The sequence below is a fragment of the Mustela lutreola genome, chromosome 2 (genome assembly GCF_030435805.1).
Source record: "Mustela lutreola isolate mMusLut2 chromosome 2, mMusLut2.pri, whole genome shotgun sequence".
Classification (NCBI taxonomy): Eukaryota; Metazoa; Chordata; class Mammalia; order Carnivora; family Mustelidae; genus Mustela; species Mustela lutreola.
The window spans coordinates 42,967,701-42,984,513 of NC_081291.1; the positions used below are offsets into that span (position 1 = coordinate 42,967,701).

At 33.8% G+C, this 16,813-nt stretch overlaps 1 protein-coding gene across 18 annotated transcripts in view; it reads left to right on the forward strand.

The window, feature by feature from the left end:
• Nucleotides 1-16,813, forward strand: part of CHL1 (cell adhesion molecule L1 like) — a 218,951-nt gene that overhangs the window by 121,214 nt on the left and 80,924 nt on the right. For all 18 annotated transcript variants that reach the window (XM_059161531.1, XM_059161520.1, XM_059161528.1 and 15 more), the window contains 3 exons: nt 5,534-5,714; nt 11,867-11,972; nt 15,921-16,108. In XM_059161531.1, coding sequence (XP_059017514.1) covers nt 5,624-5,714; nt 11,867-11,972; nt 15,921-16,108 — 385 coding nt within the window. In that variant the 5' untranslated portion in view covers nt 5,534-5,623. The remainder of the gene's footprint in view (nt 1-5,533; nt 5,715-11,866; nt 11,973-15,920; nt 16,109-16,813) is intronic.

The following is a 16,813-nucleotide window of genomic DNA, read 5'->3' on the forward strand; positions in this document are numbered from 1 at the left end:
GAGGAAGCAGGCTCCCTGCTGAGCAGAGAGCCCAATGCGGGGTTGATCCCAGGACCCGGAGATCATGACCTGAGCTGAAGGCAGAGGCTTTAACCCACTGAGCCACCCAGGCACTGCCAAATAAATAACATCTTTTTAAAAAATAAAATAAAATAAAGTGAGGGGATGGAAAACCATTTATCATGCTAATGGACATCAAAAGACGGCTGGGGTGGCAATCCTTATACCAGAAAAAATAGATTTTAAACCAAAGACTGTAATAAGAGATTATGGACAGATACTATATCATAATTAAAGGGTCTGTCCAACAAGGAGATCTAAGAATTGTAAATATTTATGCCCCTACAATGGCAGCAGCCAATTAGTAACAGAATTAAAGAAATATGTCAATAATACAATAATAATAATAGGGGACTTTAATACCCCACTCACTGCAATAAACTGATCATCTGAGCAGAAGATCAACAAGGAAACAAAAGCTTTGAATGACACACTGGACCAGATGGACTTCACAGATATATTCAGAACATTCCATCCTAAAGCAACAGAATTCACATTCTTCTTGAGTGCACATGGAACATTCTCCAGAATAGATCACACACTAGGTCACAAATCAGGTCTCAACTGGTACCAAAAGATTAGGATCATTCCCTGAATATTTTCAGACCACAGTGCTTTGAAACTTGAACTCAATCACAAGAGGAAAGTTGAAAAGAACTAAAAAGCATGGAGGCTAAAGAGCATCCTACTAAAGAATGAATGGGTCAACCAGGAAATTAAAGAGTTAAAAAAAATTCATGGAAACAAGTGAAAATGAAAACAAAACCTTTGGGATGCAATAAAGGTGGTCCTAAGAGGGAAGTATAGAGTAATACAAGCTTTCTTCAAGAAACAAGAAAGGCCTCAAATACACAATCTAACCATACACCTAAAGGAGCTGGAGAAAGAATAGCAAAAAAAAAAAAAAAAAAAAAAAAAAAAAAAAGGCTAAACCTAGCAGAGGAGAAATAATAAAGATTAAAGCAAAAATCCATGAAATAGAAACAAACAAACAAAAACCCAAAAACAAAAAACAGTAGAACAGGTCAATGGAACTGGGAGCTGGTTCTTTGAAAGAATTAATAAGACTGATAAACCCCTGGCCAGACTTATCAAAAAGAAAAGAGAAATGACACAAAAAATTAAATTCTGAATGAGCAAGGCAAATATATGCCAACAAATTGCACAGTCTGAAAGAAATGGATGCACTTCTAGAGACATATAAACTACCAAAACTGAATCCGGAAGAAATAGAAAACCTGAAGAGACCCATAAGAAGAGCAAGGAAATTGAAGCAATAATCACAAATCCTCAATAAACCAGAGTCTAGGGCTGGATAGGTTCCCAGAGGATTTCTACCAAACATTTAAAGAAGAATTAATACTTGTTCTTTTGAAGCTCTTTCACAAAATATAAATGGAAGGAAAACTTCCAAACTCTTTCTCTGAAGCCAGCATTACCTTGATCCCAAAACCAAACATCCCACCCAAAAGGTAATTACAGACCAGTGTCCCTGAGGGACATGGATGCAAAAATTCTCACCACAACACTAGCCAATAGTATCAAAACAGTACATTAAAAGGATTATCTGCCATGACCAAGTGGGATTTGTCCCTGAGCTGCAAGGATGGATCAACATCTCCAAATCCATCAATGTGATACATGACAGAAATAAAAGAAAGGATAAGTAAGACCCTATGATCCTCTCAATTGATGCAGAAAATGTATTTGACAAAGTACAGCATCCTTTCTTGATTAAAACTCTTCCCAGTTTAAGGATAGAGGAAACATACCTCAGTATCATAAAAGTCTTATATGAAGAACTCACAGAGAATATCATTCTCAATGGGTACAAACTGAGAGCTTCTCCTCCAAAGCCAGAACACAGTAGGCATGTCCACTATCACCACTGCTGTTCAACATAGTACTAGAAATCCTAGCCTCAGCGATCTGAAAACAAAAACAAAAACAAAAATAAATAAATAAAAGACATCTGAATCGTCAAAGAAGACGTCAAACTCCTTTTGCAGATGACATGATACCCTGTGTGCAAAAGATTCCAACCAAAAATTGCTAGAACCTATATAAGAATTCAGCAAAGTAGCAAGATATAAAGTCAATGCACAGAAATCAGTTGCATTACTATACACTAATGAAGAAACAGAAGAAAGAGAAATTAAGGAGCCAATCCCATTTATAATTGCACCAAAACCATAAGATACCTAAGAATAAAATTAACTGAAGAGGCAAAAGATCTGTACTCAGAGAACTACAAAATATTTATGAGAGAAATTGAGGATCACACAGAGAAATGGAAAAACATCCCATGCTCATAGATTGGAAGAACAAATATTATGAAAATGTCTATGCTACCTAGAGTAATATACACATTCAATGCAATCTGTATCAAAATACCATTGATTTTTTTTCACAGAATGGTAGCAAATAATCATAAAATTTGTATGAAATGAGAAAAGACCTTGAATAGCCAAAGGAATGCTGAAAAAGAAAGCCAAAGCTGGTGGCATCACAATTTTGGACTTCAAGCTCTATTACAAAGCTGGAATTATCAAGATTGTATGGTACTGGCACAAAAACAGACACATAGATCAATGAAACAGAATACAAAGTCCAGAAATGGACCCTCAACTCTGTGGTCAACTAATCTTTGACAAAGCAGAAAAGAATGTCCAATGGAAAAAATCTCTTCAACAAATGATGTTTGGAAAATTGGACAGCCACATGCAAAAGAATGAAACTGGAACATTTCCTTACATCATACACAAAAACAGACTTAAAATGGATGACAGACCTAAATGTGAGACAGGAATCCATTAAAATCCTTGAGGAGAACATAGGCAGCAACCTTTGTGGCAGCCATAGCATTCTAACTAGACACATCTCCAAAGGCAAGGGGAAAAAAAAAAGCAAAAAAGGAACTTTTGGAATTCAGCGAGATAAAACGCTTTTGCACAGCAAAAGAAACAGTTGACAAAACCAAAAGACAACTGACAGAATGGGAGAAGGTATTTGTAAATGTCTTATCAGATAAAAGGCTAGTATCCAAAATCTATAAAGAACTTACCAAACTCAACACCCAAAGAGCAAATAATCCAATCAAGAAATAGGCAGAAGTCATGAACAGACATTTCTCCAAAGAAATCCAAATGGCCAACAGAAACATGAAAACTTGTTCCTTATCACTCACCATCAGGGAAATACAAATCAAAACCACAATGAGATACCACCTCACACAAGTCAGAATGGCTAAAATTAACAAGACAGGAAACGACAGATGTTGACAAGGATGCAATGAAGGGGGACCCTCTTACACTGTTGGTGGGAATGCAAGCAGGTGCAGTCGCTCTGGAAGTCAGTATGGAGTTTCTTCAAAAAATGGAAAGTAGAGCTACCCTATGACCCAGAAACTGCACTACTGGATATTTGCCCTAGAGATATAAATGTAGTATTCACCTGAAGAATTTATCTGAAGGGGCACTTGTACCCCAATGTTTATAGCAGCAATGTCCACAATAGCCGAATTATGGAAAGAGTCCAGATGTCCATTGAATGCTGAATGGATAAAGAATATATTATAGCTATACACAGTGGAATATTACTCAGTCATCAAAAATTAAATCTTGCCATTTGCAACAACAGGGCTGGAAATAGAGGGTGTTTTGCTAAGTGCAATAAGTCAGTCAGAGAAAGATAATAATCATATGATCTCACTGATATGTGGAATTTAAGAAACAAAACAGGATCATAGGGGAGAAGAGGAAAAACATGATGAAATCAGAGACAGAGACAAAGATACTCTTAATCATAGAAAACAAACTGAGGGTTACTGGAGGGTGTGGGGTGGGGGAATGCTGTAACTGGGTGATAGACATTAAAGAGGGCACATGATGTAATGAGCACTGGGTATTGTATAAGACTTATGAATAACTGACCTCTACCTCTGAAACCAGTAATACATTATATGTTAATTAATTGAATTTAAATTAAAAAATGTATAAAGTTGATGGGTTATCTGACTCTATATTCATTAATTTCTTGAACCAGTTGTAATTGAATAGAGTAATTGATTTTTATGGAAAAAGAAAATTGAGCCCCTGAAAAACTATCACATTATGAGCAAATTTATTTTAAATATATGTTATAAACAATGTTTAGATATCTATTATCATGGTGTTTAATAATAAAATTGAAATGATCTGAGAACATTAAGGAAAATTGACATTTATTTATTTTTAAAGATTTTATTTATTTATTTGACAGACAGAGATCACAAGTAGGCAGAGAAGCTGGCGGAGAGAGAGGAGGAAGCAGGCTCCCTGCCAAGCAGAGAGCCTGATGCGGGACTCGATCCCAGGACCCTGGGATCATGACCTGAGCTGAAAGCAGAGGCTTCAACCCACTTAGCCACCCAGGCTCCCCGAAAGTTGACATTTTATTTTTTATTTCTACACAATATGGAGTGAATGAACATTCCGCTTAAGTGTAAAGTAGCTGAGGATAATTATTTTCTGCTTCAACAAAACCCAAATTTATAAATGTTAGAGTGGCTGATCCTTATCCATTTGTCTTTCATGTCTTCCACTCCTGTATCTTGCTGTTCACTTTCTATTAGTGTCATAACCTTGAACATGAAAAGTTATTTTGTCAAAAAAATCAACGGGGGTGTCTGAGTGGCTCAGTGGGTTAAGCCTCTACCTTTGGCTTAGGTCGTGATCTTGGGTTCTGGGATTGAGCCCCCGCATCGGGGCTCTCTGCTTACCAGGGAGCCTGCTTCCCCCACCCGCTCTCTGCCTACTTGTGATCTGTCTATCAAATAAATAAATAAGCTATTAAAAAAAATCAGCAGTTAGATTTGTGATGCTTCATAAATGACTCAAGTTGGGTTAGTTGCCCGATCCAAAGAATTGTTTGAAAAAGAGCTACATTTTGAACAAAATGGGGTAAATGAAGTTGTTCTCATAGCACTGACACCCACCCCTGATAGAATGTACTAGAGTGCCTTGATGCAAAAATCCATCTGGCCAAAAAATATAGTTCACTGGAATGGGTCATCGTTTACACTGTAGCATATATCACCTGTCCTTTAATAAAGCATATAGAAAGAATAATAATATTTATGTGGAGTTACTGGTAAAGTGTTTCATCAAGAGGAAAATTATTGCAGCAGAAACATTTGTTTAAATTTTATTGTCAGGGGTGCCTGGGTGGCTCAGTATGTCAAGCATCTGCCTTCAGCTCAGGTCATGATTTCAGGGTCCTGGGATGGAGCCCTCGTCTTGCTCCCTGCTCAGTGGGGAGCCTGCTCCTACCACTTGCCTACACCCCCCCCAGGAATACCCCTACCCCTACAACCTACCACCTCTGCTTGTGCTCTCTCTCAAATAAATAAAATCTGTAAAAAAAAATTAAGGGGTCATTTCAGAGTATAAGAACTTAAAATATATGTCATTTTGTTTGTTTTTTGAATTCCCAGGTGAACTACATTCTTCTCAGCCTTAAACCAAAAGTCAACGGAAACATTACAATTTTCATTCTTCCTGAGTTGCCTCCATCCTGAAGAGCAATGGAGATGCTGTTAGGAGGAAGAGGATTAATTGTATCTCTAATTTGTCTTCTGTTGAAATTCTCTACAGCCATGGATATACCACTGTCAGGTAAAATGACAGCATTCAATACCTACTTCATGGAATTTCTTACTTGCATTTTCATTTTTAAGTAGAATACTTGTAGTTTGAAGATGTGATTTTTCTACTATGTTTGTATTTATTTTCCAGCAATCTGTCATCAGAATTCATCATTCCCTTTTTAAAAAATTGACTGTCTTGTCTTTGGTTGCTTGCTATAATTATTTTACAGCTCAGGCTTTTTGACTCTTCTTGTGAAAACTTGGCACACATGAATTATAGATCAGGTGCTTTGCCACATAAGATACTCTTCAATATTACCAATGGCTGTTATTTATATACTCCATTAATTTATTTTAGGGAGTGTTATGATTCAGAAATTAGTGGTATTCAACCAATTATGATAAAAAGGAAGGGAATACATTTTGTATCTTTTTTCAAAATGGTTGTATATGTAAGAATGAAAACAAAGAATTAATTAAATATTGAAGAGCCAATGAAATACAACTAAAAGTATAAGATGATAACAACTCTGAAAATCTAGACATTACATACTATGAATTCATAACCAGAGGTTAGGTCATTGGTTTTATGGAAATATATATCTTGACATACATAAATATCTATGACATACATATCCAGAGGTTAGTCATTGGTTTTATGGAAATATATATCTTGAAATACATAAAATAATAAAAATAATACGTTTACAAACAGTTTATGTAATACTGTATCAGCTGTGTAACAGAGATATGGGGAATTCCCCTTGTGTTGTTAGGACAGGAAATATAAAAGACCCTTGAGAGGTTATTTAGATATCTTTATCCATATGTTTCCTGTATTATCCCTCCTGTCTTTTTTTTTTTTTTTAAAGAGATTTTATTTATTTATTTGACAGAGAGTGCACCAGCAGGGGAGGGGGGGAGCAGGGGGAGGAGCAGGAAGAATCGGGAAACCCAAATGTGGGCTTCATCCCAGGACCCTCAAATATGACCTAAGCCTAAGACAGATGCCACCCACACGCCCTCCTCCTGTCTTTTCTATATGTAATTTGGAGATTTATAATACAAGAGGCAGTGCTTGTTTATTTGATTCTTAGCCTTGGAAATGACCTTTGCATATCATCTAAGCTTTAGACAATTAGACTTGAGCTCAGCAAGTTGAATAAATATGAAGAGGCTTGCTAATTCTGAACTGAAACTTTTCTTCTGAAGTACTTGATCTGAAAGTGAATAGAAAAGAAAGTCCCTGACTATACAATATAATGTGTTTTTGAACCATTTTTCTAAGGGGCACCTGAAATGACTTCATATAGCCGTTTCACATCATACACTTTGGGCAGCCATACCCTTTGAATTCACCCCTAAGTGAGAATTCCTTCTCCATTGTCCTGACAGAGTCTCTCTTGGATATTCTTTCTTCTTGAGGAATTTCACCTACTTGTTCTGTAGATGTACAGATTTAAAGTTCTCTTTAAATCAAGCTGAAATCTCTTAGTCTACACACAATATATATTAGCCTAGTTGTAGACATTCAAGTCAAGAACTGGAAATTATTCATCTTCAGTATGTTCTTTTGGTTTGAGTGTGCAGTGCCAAATTGAGAGCAAAGTTCTTGGTGATCCTTGTGAGAAGGAGGCTAATAATCTTACATTTTTTTCCCTGGTAGCAACAAAGATGCACTGGGATTCCTGATTCAGATTCCTGATCATGTTCCCTTAGAATATACATTTCCTTTCATTCTTTTCTCATTTAGTTCATCAGTAGTAAAAAATTTAAAAGTTTATATTAATCCGTAACACACATTTTTTTTTATTCTGGTTGTTGTCTCAGTTACTTATGCATTTTCATTCTGTAATGTCCTTGGACAAAAATTGTTATAAAATATTAATGATGTTTTCAGAGGAACTGAATATTATTAACCATTCATTTCAGTGCTCCAGAGCACTCACTAGTAAATGCAACTAAGACAGGTATCCAGTGTGAATGTCAACGAGTCTGGTATATCTGTAATTGGCCTAATTATGGAGGAAAGGATTTATAATGTAGAATATATATTCTTATAAACACTCAAAGGTTATTAGTTCCATTCCCTGAGTAATTCATTATTGCTGAGACTTTACAACCTTAGCAAATTTAAGGAAGAATTATGTTCTAATAAAAAAGTTGTTCACAAGTTATTAGCTGGTATCTTAGGGACTGTTACTATTGTACATCATCCCTCACCTTTTATAACTGTAATAAAATTTAAATAATATGAATTTGCAATAAGCTCAAGACTTGTTCTACTTAGAAGCGGTAGCAATCAGAAACAAGGTAAATGTCCATGAAGGTATGATTTTTTTTTTGCATGTTGTTAAAATGTTTATGAATATCCGATGGATAAGGACTGAACTTGGGCCCATGTACCTAAACTAGTAAAGCTCAATGATCAGATTCATTAAACCAAAAATTTTTTTTAGAATTGGAAAAATAGCTTTCAGTTATTATTCTAGGCTGGCCATCAATGCTTAAAATGATCCATGGACATCTCAGGGTCCATGAAACAGTATTTTTTTTTTTTCTAAGTGATTATTGCATAATGTTACAAAATTCTACCTAGGTGAAAAAGATGCCATGGATGGGGCACTTAGCTGGCTCAGTGGGTAGAACATGCAACTCTTGATCTTGGGGTTGTAAGTTTGAGCCCCACATTAGGCATAGAGTTACTGAAAAAAAAATCTTAAAAAAAAATCATGGGTAAAACATGTTAGTATAATAGAATATGAAAAGTTCATTGATATGATTTCAGATTCTATATTGTAGTCAATGTTTGAGAAACTACCACATAATGAGTTTTGGTGTACTATTTAAGAAGCATGTCCACAATCATCAGAAAGGATGATGAAGTATTCAAGTACCTATCTGTATAGAGCTGGATTTTCTTCATATAGTTAAGCAGAACAACTTTTGTGACAGATTGTGTAGAAGTAGATGTGAGAATCCAGCTGCCTTCTCTGAAGATATTAAAGAGATTTGCGAAATGTAAAAACAATGCCACTGTTCTCATTATATTTCATGTTCTTGATAAAATAGGTAATTATTTTAACATATAAGATTATTTAAATAAATAAAAAACAAAAACAAACAAAAAAAGATTATTTAAAATGGATTATTTAAAATGGATTAATAATAAAATTTTAAAAGTTTTCTCAGTTTTAATTTCTAATTAGGTAAATATTGTTAGATAAAAATCAAATGAACAAATGCCCTTTGGGACTTCCTCTAGTTTTTAAGAATGTAGAGAGATCCTGAGACCAAAAAGTCTGAGAACAATTTAGCTCGAATTCCTAACTTTACAAGTGAGAAAATACAGTGGTTTATGGTCTGGCTCGGTGTAACTGGGTTTAGGGCTCTATTTGTAACTCCACTGTGGAATATTACTTACCTAATCAGGCTCAGTGCATTTCTGCAAATTGCTTTTCTCAAAACATATTTGCTGAAATCAGCTTCCTACTGCTGAATCGCTTATACTTCCTTATGAATTCAGTGCTGTCCCTTTCCTTACTAGAGGTTGTAAGAATACTAAAATGGTAATGCATCAGTTTGAAAACTATTGAGTGCTCACAGACAGTAGATCTTTACCTATCATCTGTGTCCCTCTTCAAAACCTAACCATGTCCGTATCTTCAGCATTAGTACACTTATTTTATGAACATAATTCTCATCCAGCTGCTTCACTTAGTGAGAAACAAAGTCATCTGCCTACTTTTTAAGTTTGTGTTGAAGGTTATTTAACTTTGAGACACTAAAAAAGTTTATCGCAAGATGAGGAGATATTTGAATATGTAGAATCCATTTAAAAATACCATTGTTTATTTTTATTGCTGATGATTGCTGCTAAATTCTAAGGGGAAGAAACTAACCCCAAGCCCCCAGTAATACTGAGAGGATAATTTATAAATGGGGAATGACAAACAATAAACAAGCTTAGGGAAAAGCATTTATTAATAAAAGCAATAAGTAGAAATAAAAATAGAATGAGGATGTTATAATTTCCTTTGTAATAATTAGCAAAGTATTTTTATCATTTTTAGGTTGGTGTTCATTTGTGGCAAGGATGTTGGAAACTGTATACTCATGTGTTGTTTATAGTTAATATCCTCTTGTGAAATGATATTATCATTTATCCAGAGTAAATACTATTTGTGTAACTACTATTTAGAAATTTATCATAAGTCATTAATTCAATAAAGGAAAAACTTAATATGCTTGAAAAATTTAAATGCCTATAGAAGTACATGTTACCTGGAAAGAGAAAAAAGAAAGAAAAATCAAATGTCCAATAATAAGAAAATTATCCAAGAAATGATCACAAAACAATGAGAATAAATAATGGAAAAGTGGTAAAATAATTATAATGTCTTAGTTTCCTAAGACATTAAATTAAAAAAAACTGTCAAAATGACTGAATTAAATAAAAATATATATGCACATATCAACATAGAGTAAATATCAGTAATTTAAAAATAGAGATTTTAAAGTTGTAACGATATGGCAATTTTTATTCTGCTCTACAAATTGTTTCTTTATCTGGGTTTAAATAAAATGAATACTTTTGGCAACATGAAATGAAACGGTATCAGTGAAGTATGTCCTTTAAAATTAAATACATTTTGCATAATCCAGTTAAAAATGGGCAGAAGACTTGAACAGGCATTTCTCCAAAGACTTAGAGATGACCAACAGATAAATGAAAAGATATGCAGCATCACTAATCATCAACAAATTAAAAACCACAATGTGATATCACCTCATACCTCTCAGAATGGCTAAAAATCCAAAACACAAGAAACAACAAGTGTTGGGGGCGCCTGGGTGGCTCAGTGGATTAAGCCGCTGCCTTCGGCTCAGGTCATGATCTCGGTGTCCTGGGATCGAGCCCCGCATCGGGCTCTTTGCTCAGCGGGAGCCTGCTTCCTCCTCTCTCTCTGCCTGACTCTCCGCCTACTTGTGATCTTTCTCTCTGTCAAATAAATTAATAAAATCTTTAAAAAAAAAAAAAAAAAAAAGAAACAACAAGTGTTGGATGTGGAGAAAAAGAAATCTTTATACACTGTTGGTGGGAATGCAGCCTTGTGTAGCCACTGTAGAAAACAGTATGGAGATTCCTCAAAAAAGTTAAAAATAGGATTACCATATGATCTAGCAATTCCACTACTGGGTATCTACCCAAAGAAAGCACAAACATTAATTTGCAAAGATATATGCACCCCTGTGTTTATTGAGGCATCATTTACAGTAGCCAGATTCTGGAAGTACCTAAAGTGTCCATTGATAGGTGAATGAAGAAGTGATTATATATATATATATATATATATATATATATATATATTTATTTATTTTATTTATATATATATATATATAAATTCATCCAGAAAAGAATGTAACCTTGCCATTTGCAGTGACATGGATAGATCTAGAGGGTATAGGCTAAGTGAAATCAATCAGAGAAAAACAAATACCATATGTTTTCCTTCTTAAATTCCAGAATTTAAAAAGGAAAACAAATGAACAAAGAAAAAATATACAAACCAAAAAACAGATTCTTTTTTTTTTTTTTTTAAATTTTTTATTTATTTATTTGACAGACAGACATCACAAGCAGGCAGAGAGGCAGACAGAGAGAGGAGGAAGCAGGCTCCCTGCTGAGCAGAGAGCCCGATGCAGGGCTTGATCCCAGGACCCTGGGATCTCGACCTGAGCCGAAGGCAGGGGCTTTAACCCACTGAGCCACCCAGGCCCCCCAAAAAACAGATTCTTAACCATAGAGAACAAAGGGATGGTTACCGGATGGGCAGTGGGTGGGCGGGGATGGGTGAAACAGATAAAGGAAGTTAAGAGTATACTTATCACTATGAACACTGAGTAATGTGTAGAATTGTTGAATCACTGTATTGTATACTTGAAACTAATATTATACTATGTTGACTACACTGGAATAAAAAAAAAATGACCCAAGAGCAAACCTCAATTAACTAATAAAATATATTTTTCAATGAGGAAATCAGATTTGTTCTGTACTTCACATTTTTTTTATAGTTCTCTTATCAGTATAGGATTTCAAGTATTTTTGTTATAGCTAAATTCAGCTGACCTAATATTTGAAGACCATGATCTTCATATACATATTTTGATATTTAGTTCAACAGGTTCCAACAATCATAAAACAATCAAAAGTGCAAGTTGCCTTTCCCTTTGATGAATATTTTCAAATCGAATGTGAAGCTAAAGGAAATCCGGAACCAATGTGAGTATACTTGCAAATGAAATAATTGTTTATATGTATATAATCTCTTTTTAAATTTCTTTGTATTTTGACCATCATAAGCTTGTTGAACTCTAAAACTACACATGATTAAAGTTAAGAGTTGCCAAAAAAAAAAAAATACTAGCTATGTTTATGAAAATAAAGTTTGGTTTACGTATGTTCTTCTGCAAGTCGAAATCATTTTTACCATAAAATAAATTGCCTTATGTTAAATATTTAACGTAGGTTTTAGTTGTAATGATATGGAATATATATGTAATGATATGGAATATGTATTTCATGGAAATAGTTGATAATTCCTTACAGGTGAACAAGGTAGCCAAAGTCCAGAAGATCCTTTATTCTGCTTAGTGAAAGGTAGCATTTGTTAAGCTGAAAGTTAATACATTTTTTTAAAAGATTTTATTTATTTATTTGACAGAGAGATAGATTACAAGTAGTCAGAGAGGCAAGCAGAGAGAGAGGAAGAGAGCCCAATGCGGGGCTTGATCCCAGGACCCTGAGATCAGGACCTGAGCCAAAGGCAGGGGCTCAACCCACTGAGCCACCCAGGTGCCCCTGAAAGTTAACACATTGATAAATGACATTCTGTACATATTTACTATTGCATGTCTTTAAATGTGACACATACTTTTTTTAATGTGACACATATTTTATTCAGTGAGTAGGCTGTTACTTGATATTTTTTAAGTTATCATAGAAATATTTAGTCATCTGAATGCTAACTGCATTGTATATTTTATCTAGTGTTTTATTAATTAATTGTTAGTGTAGGTGATCATAATCAGTGATGAAGTTTTTTCAAAATGCCTCCCACACTTTGGAAGGGAGAAAGAAAGTGTGTATGTTGGGAGTGAAGAGGGAGAAGCTGTAGGGAGAATTTTATATTTTAATGTAGATGATTCTAAAATGGGCAACAAAGCTACATACTTCTACTGATTTGTGTGATTCTCTTCCATATACTAAGACACATATTTAAGGAAAATTTATTATTTGAAGTTCTATTGTGACTAACATTATTATTACCTGATAATTTGATATTTTAAAAATCATTCTTTTTTTTTTTTTTAAAGATTTTATTTATTTATTTGACAGACAGAGATCACAAGTAGGCAGAGAGGTAGGTAGAGAGAGAGAGAGAGAGAGAGAGAGGGAAGCAGGCTTCCTGCGCGGAGCAGGGAGCCCAATGCGGGGCTCGATCCCAGGACCCTGAGATCATGACCCGAGCCGAAGGCAGCAGCCCAAACCACTGAACCACCCAGGCGCCCCTTAAAAATCATTCTTAATGAATCATTAATGTTTTAAATTATCATTATTATCTATAGTTTACCAAATGGAATATATTCAATTAGTATATGTAAATGTGGATAGAATTATATGAAGAAGAATTTAGTCAATCATTATGGCTGGATTAATATGGATCAGTCAATATTATGATAAATAGTAATGAACTGAGTTATATATCAGAAGATAATACCCTACAATCGTCAGAAATGATTAATGATCAAATTTATTAGGTCTATAACCAGTATGAATTTAATTATGAAATACCACTAGCATTTATAATAAATTCAGTAATAAGAATAGAATGTCTTCTGGTAACACTCTTACTTATTTTCCTAGACCCTTGTCTAATACAATAATGCAAGAAAATAAAATCTATACATATGAGAAAATATTATTATTTAATAATATTTAATAATATTATTAAATAATATTAAATAACAATATTTAAATATTTAATATTATTTAATGATATTATTAAATAATATTATCAAATAATATTATTTAATAATATTATTTAATATTATTATATTATAATATTTAATAATATTAAATAATATTAAATGTTATAATATAATAATATTAAATAATATTAATAATAATAATATTATTATTATTATCATGGAATTTGTTATTCTATCTATTTGCTGGATAAAAACAAGCTTTTATAAATACAAAGGGCTACACTGAAGTGGTTAATTGTAAGTTGATTTAAAAATTAAAGATAAATTTTAAAAAGTTTAATTAGATTTGCATATAAGGCAGTTATTTATTGTTTCCCAATTGTTTATTGGGAAACAAGAAGGAAAAATCCCATCACAATAGCAAAAGGAAAAAAAAATCCGTCAGTCTTAACAGTTAGTGGTAGCAACATCGACAAAAACAATATCAAATACTATGTAACAAGAACTATGTGGGATTTAAATTGGGGGCAGTGTCTATAAGGTTTTGCCTAGGATGAGGAAAGAAGATTTCAATGAATGAAAACATGTAACATATTTCCAAGTGGAAATGTTTAATTCTGTATAGGTGAAGTGATCCCATTCAACATACTGGAATTTAAAAAATAGATTCTTTGTGTTCTTTGTAAGTAAAGCCGGTAAAACATAAAACACCCATAGAGAGAAGACATAAAAGAACTGGAATTGGGAAGAAGGCAGATATGCTCCTAAAAAAAAAAAAAAACTGTGTCTCACAAAGGTTTGTTATTCCTGGTGAAAGAATAATCAGATAGTTTAGTGTAAGAAAATGGTGTCCTGAAACATTCCACAATTTGCATGGATAATTCATATATGAAATGTTGAATAAAATCAACTTGGAAAGTCATTATTAGATTAATAACTTTTTAAAAAACTTTTTATAACCTCATCCACAGAAATGACATGGTTCCACACTGGGGTGAGAATTTAACACTGTATTTTTTTTTCTGGAATACAATTCTGCAACATTTATCAACAGCTATAAAAATTTTCTTATGTTATTGGTCTGTCGTTCTTACTTTTAAGAGATTGGTCTCATGAAATATTTGGATAAGTGCCAAAAAATAAATGATGTTAAGGTTGTTTACCACGGTTTGTTTATAAAAGGGGAAAAATGCAAATTGTTAAGTAACTTCAGTAGTAATCATATGACAGGAAATAATATTGTCATAGAAACTGTCTTTAGTAGCATTGTAATAATCAGAAAAACTCAGTTTTCAAACCTTTATATTTTTGTGGTCTCAAATATGTTACTAATATGTCTAAAAATCTAGATAGGAAATGTGACCACATTTAATGGTACTTGTTTTTTTGTTTTTTTTTTTAATTTTGAGTGAACTCTTCACATAACACATATGATGACATATTATATGTTTTTGGATTAAGTAGTCTTCAAAGTGCTGTGAAGTGTGTAAACCTGGTGATTCACAGACCTGTACCCCTGGGGATAAAAATATATGTTTATAAAAAATAAAAAATTAAAAAAAAAAAAAGCAGTCTTCAAAGTGTTAGTGAAATACCTTTCCAAATGAAAAAATTTAAAAAATAGTAACTTTAAAAAGAACAGAACAAAACCTGTCTGCAGTTTTTGTTTTCTTAGTTGTTATAGCTTTTTTATGGGTTGGTCTTAGTTCAGCATGCTATAATAAAAATGGCACAGACTGGGTGGTTTAAACAACAAATGTACATTTGTCACATAGTTCTGGAGACTGGGCAGACCAAGATCAAGGCCTTACCGATTTGGTGTCTGATGAGGACCCACTTGGTTGGTTATAGACAGCTGTTTTCATGTTTTAACCTCACGTGGCCGAAGAAAGCAAAAATGCTCTCTGGGTTCTCCTTCTTAAGGGTGCTAATCCCATCCATGAGAACTCCACCTTCATGACCATCACTTGCCCAATCCTCTACCTCTAGACACTGTTACATCAGGGATTGGGCTTCAACATACGAATTTGGGGGAGACATAAACATTCAGTATATAGCAACTTGTAAAATTTCTCAGACTCTTCTGAGAATTTTTTGGTATTCTGTTATACAGTCAATCAAAAAAATTTTTTTTACCATAAAATGTTTTGGTTTTATCATTGCTATGTATTTGTTTCTCACTACTTTAAGAAATATGTTTTGATTTTTCAGGATTATTTACTTTAGTTTTATCTTACAGATTTACGTGGACTAAGGATGACAAGCCTTTTGATCTCTCTGACTCTCGGATAATTGTATCTAACAACTCAGGAACCTTTAAGATCCCAAATGAGGGGCACGTATCTCACTTCCAAGGGAAATACCGTTGCTTTGCTTCTAATAAACTGGGAGTTGCTATGTCAGAAGAAATAGAATTTATAGTTCCAAGTAAGTGTTACAATGGAGGTTTCATTTTACAAACTTTTTAATGTTGAGTAAAATAATGACACATTCTTAATTTAATTACCAACTTATATATGTCCTATATTTCTTTTATCCTTTTTAAAATTTAAATATAATCGACTAACATATTATTAGTGTGTTATTAGTTTCAGAAGTAGAGTTCAGTGATTGATCAGTCTTATATAATACCCAGTACTCATTATATCCTGAGCCTTCCTTAATGTCCATCACCCAGTTATCCCATACTCACATTCCCCAAATAAACCTATATTTTATTTCTAAGTGAAACTATCCTCTAGGTCTTGATACTTAAAAGTGGGTGATTTTTAAAAAAAAAACACTTATTTGTTTTAGAGAGAGAGTGGGGCAGAGGGAGAAAAATCTCAAGCAGACTCTGGAGCCTGACTTGGGGCTCAGCCTCATGATGCTGAGGTTGTGACCGGAGCCGAAACCAGGAGCTGGACGCTCAGTTGAACCACGTGGGCGTCCCAGAAGTGGATGATCTTTGAAAGCAATATAAATTCGTGATTCAGTATTCTTATATCTAACCTGGGAGGAAAAATAGTGTCTGCTTTGCCTCATGGGATGAGAATTAAGTTAAATACATTGGTTGGATGTGGCTTAATTATACTGCAGTAACAGGTATTCTCCAGGCCCCTGTGTTTATTTCCTGATTATGCAGTTGGCTGT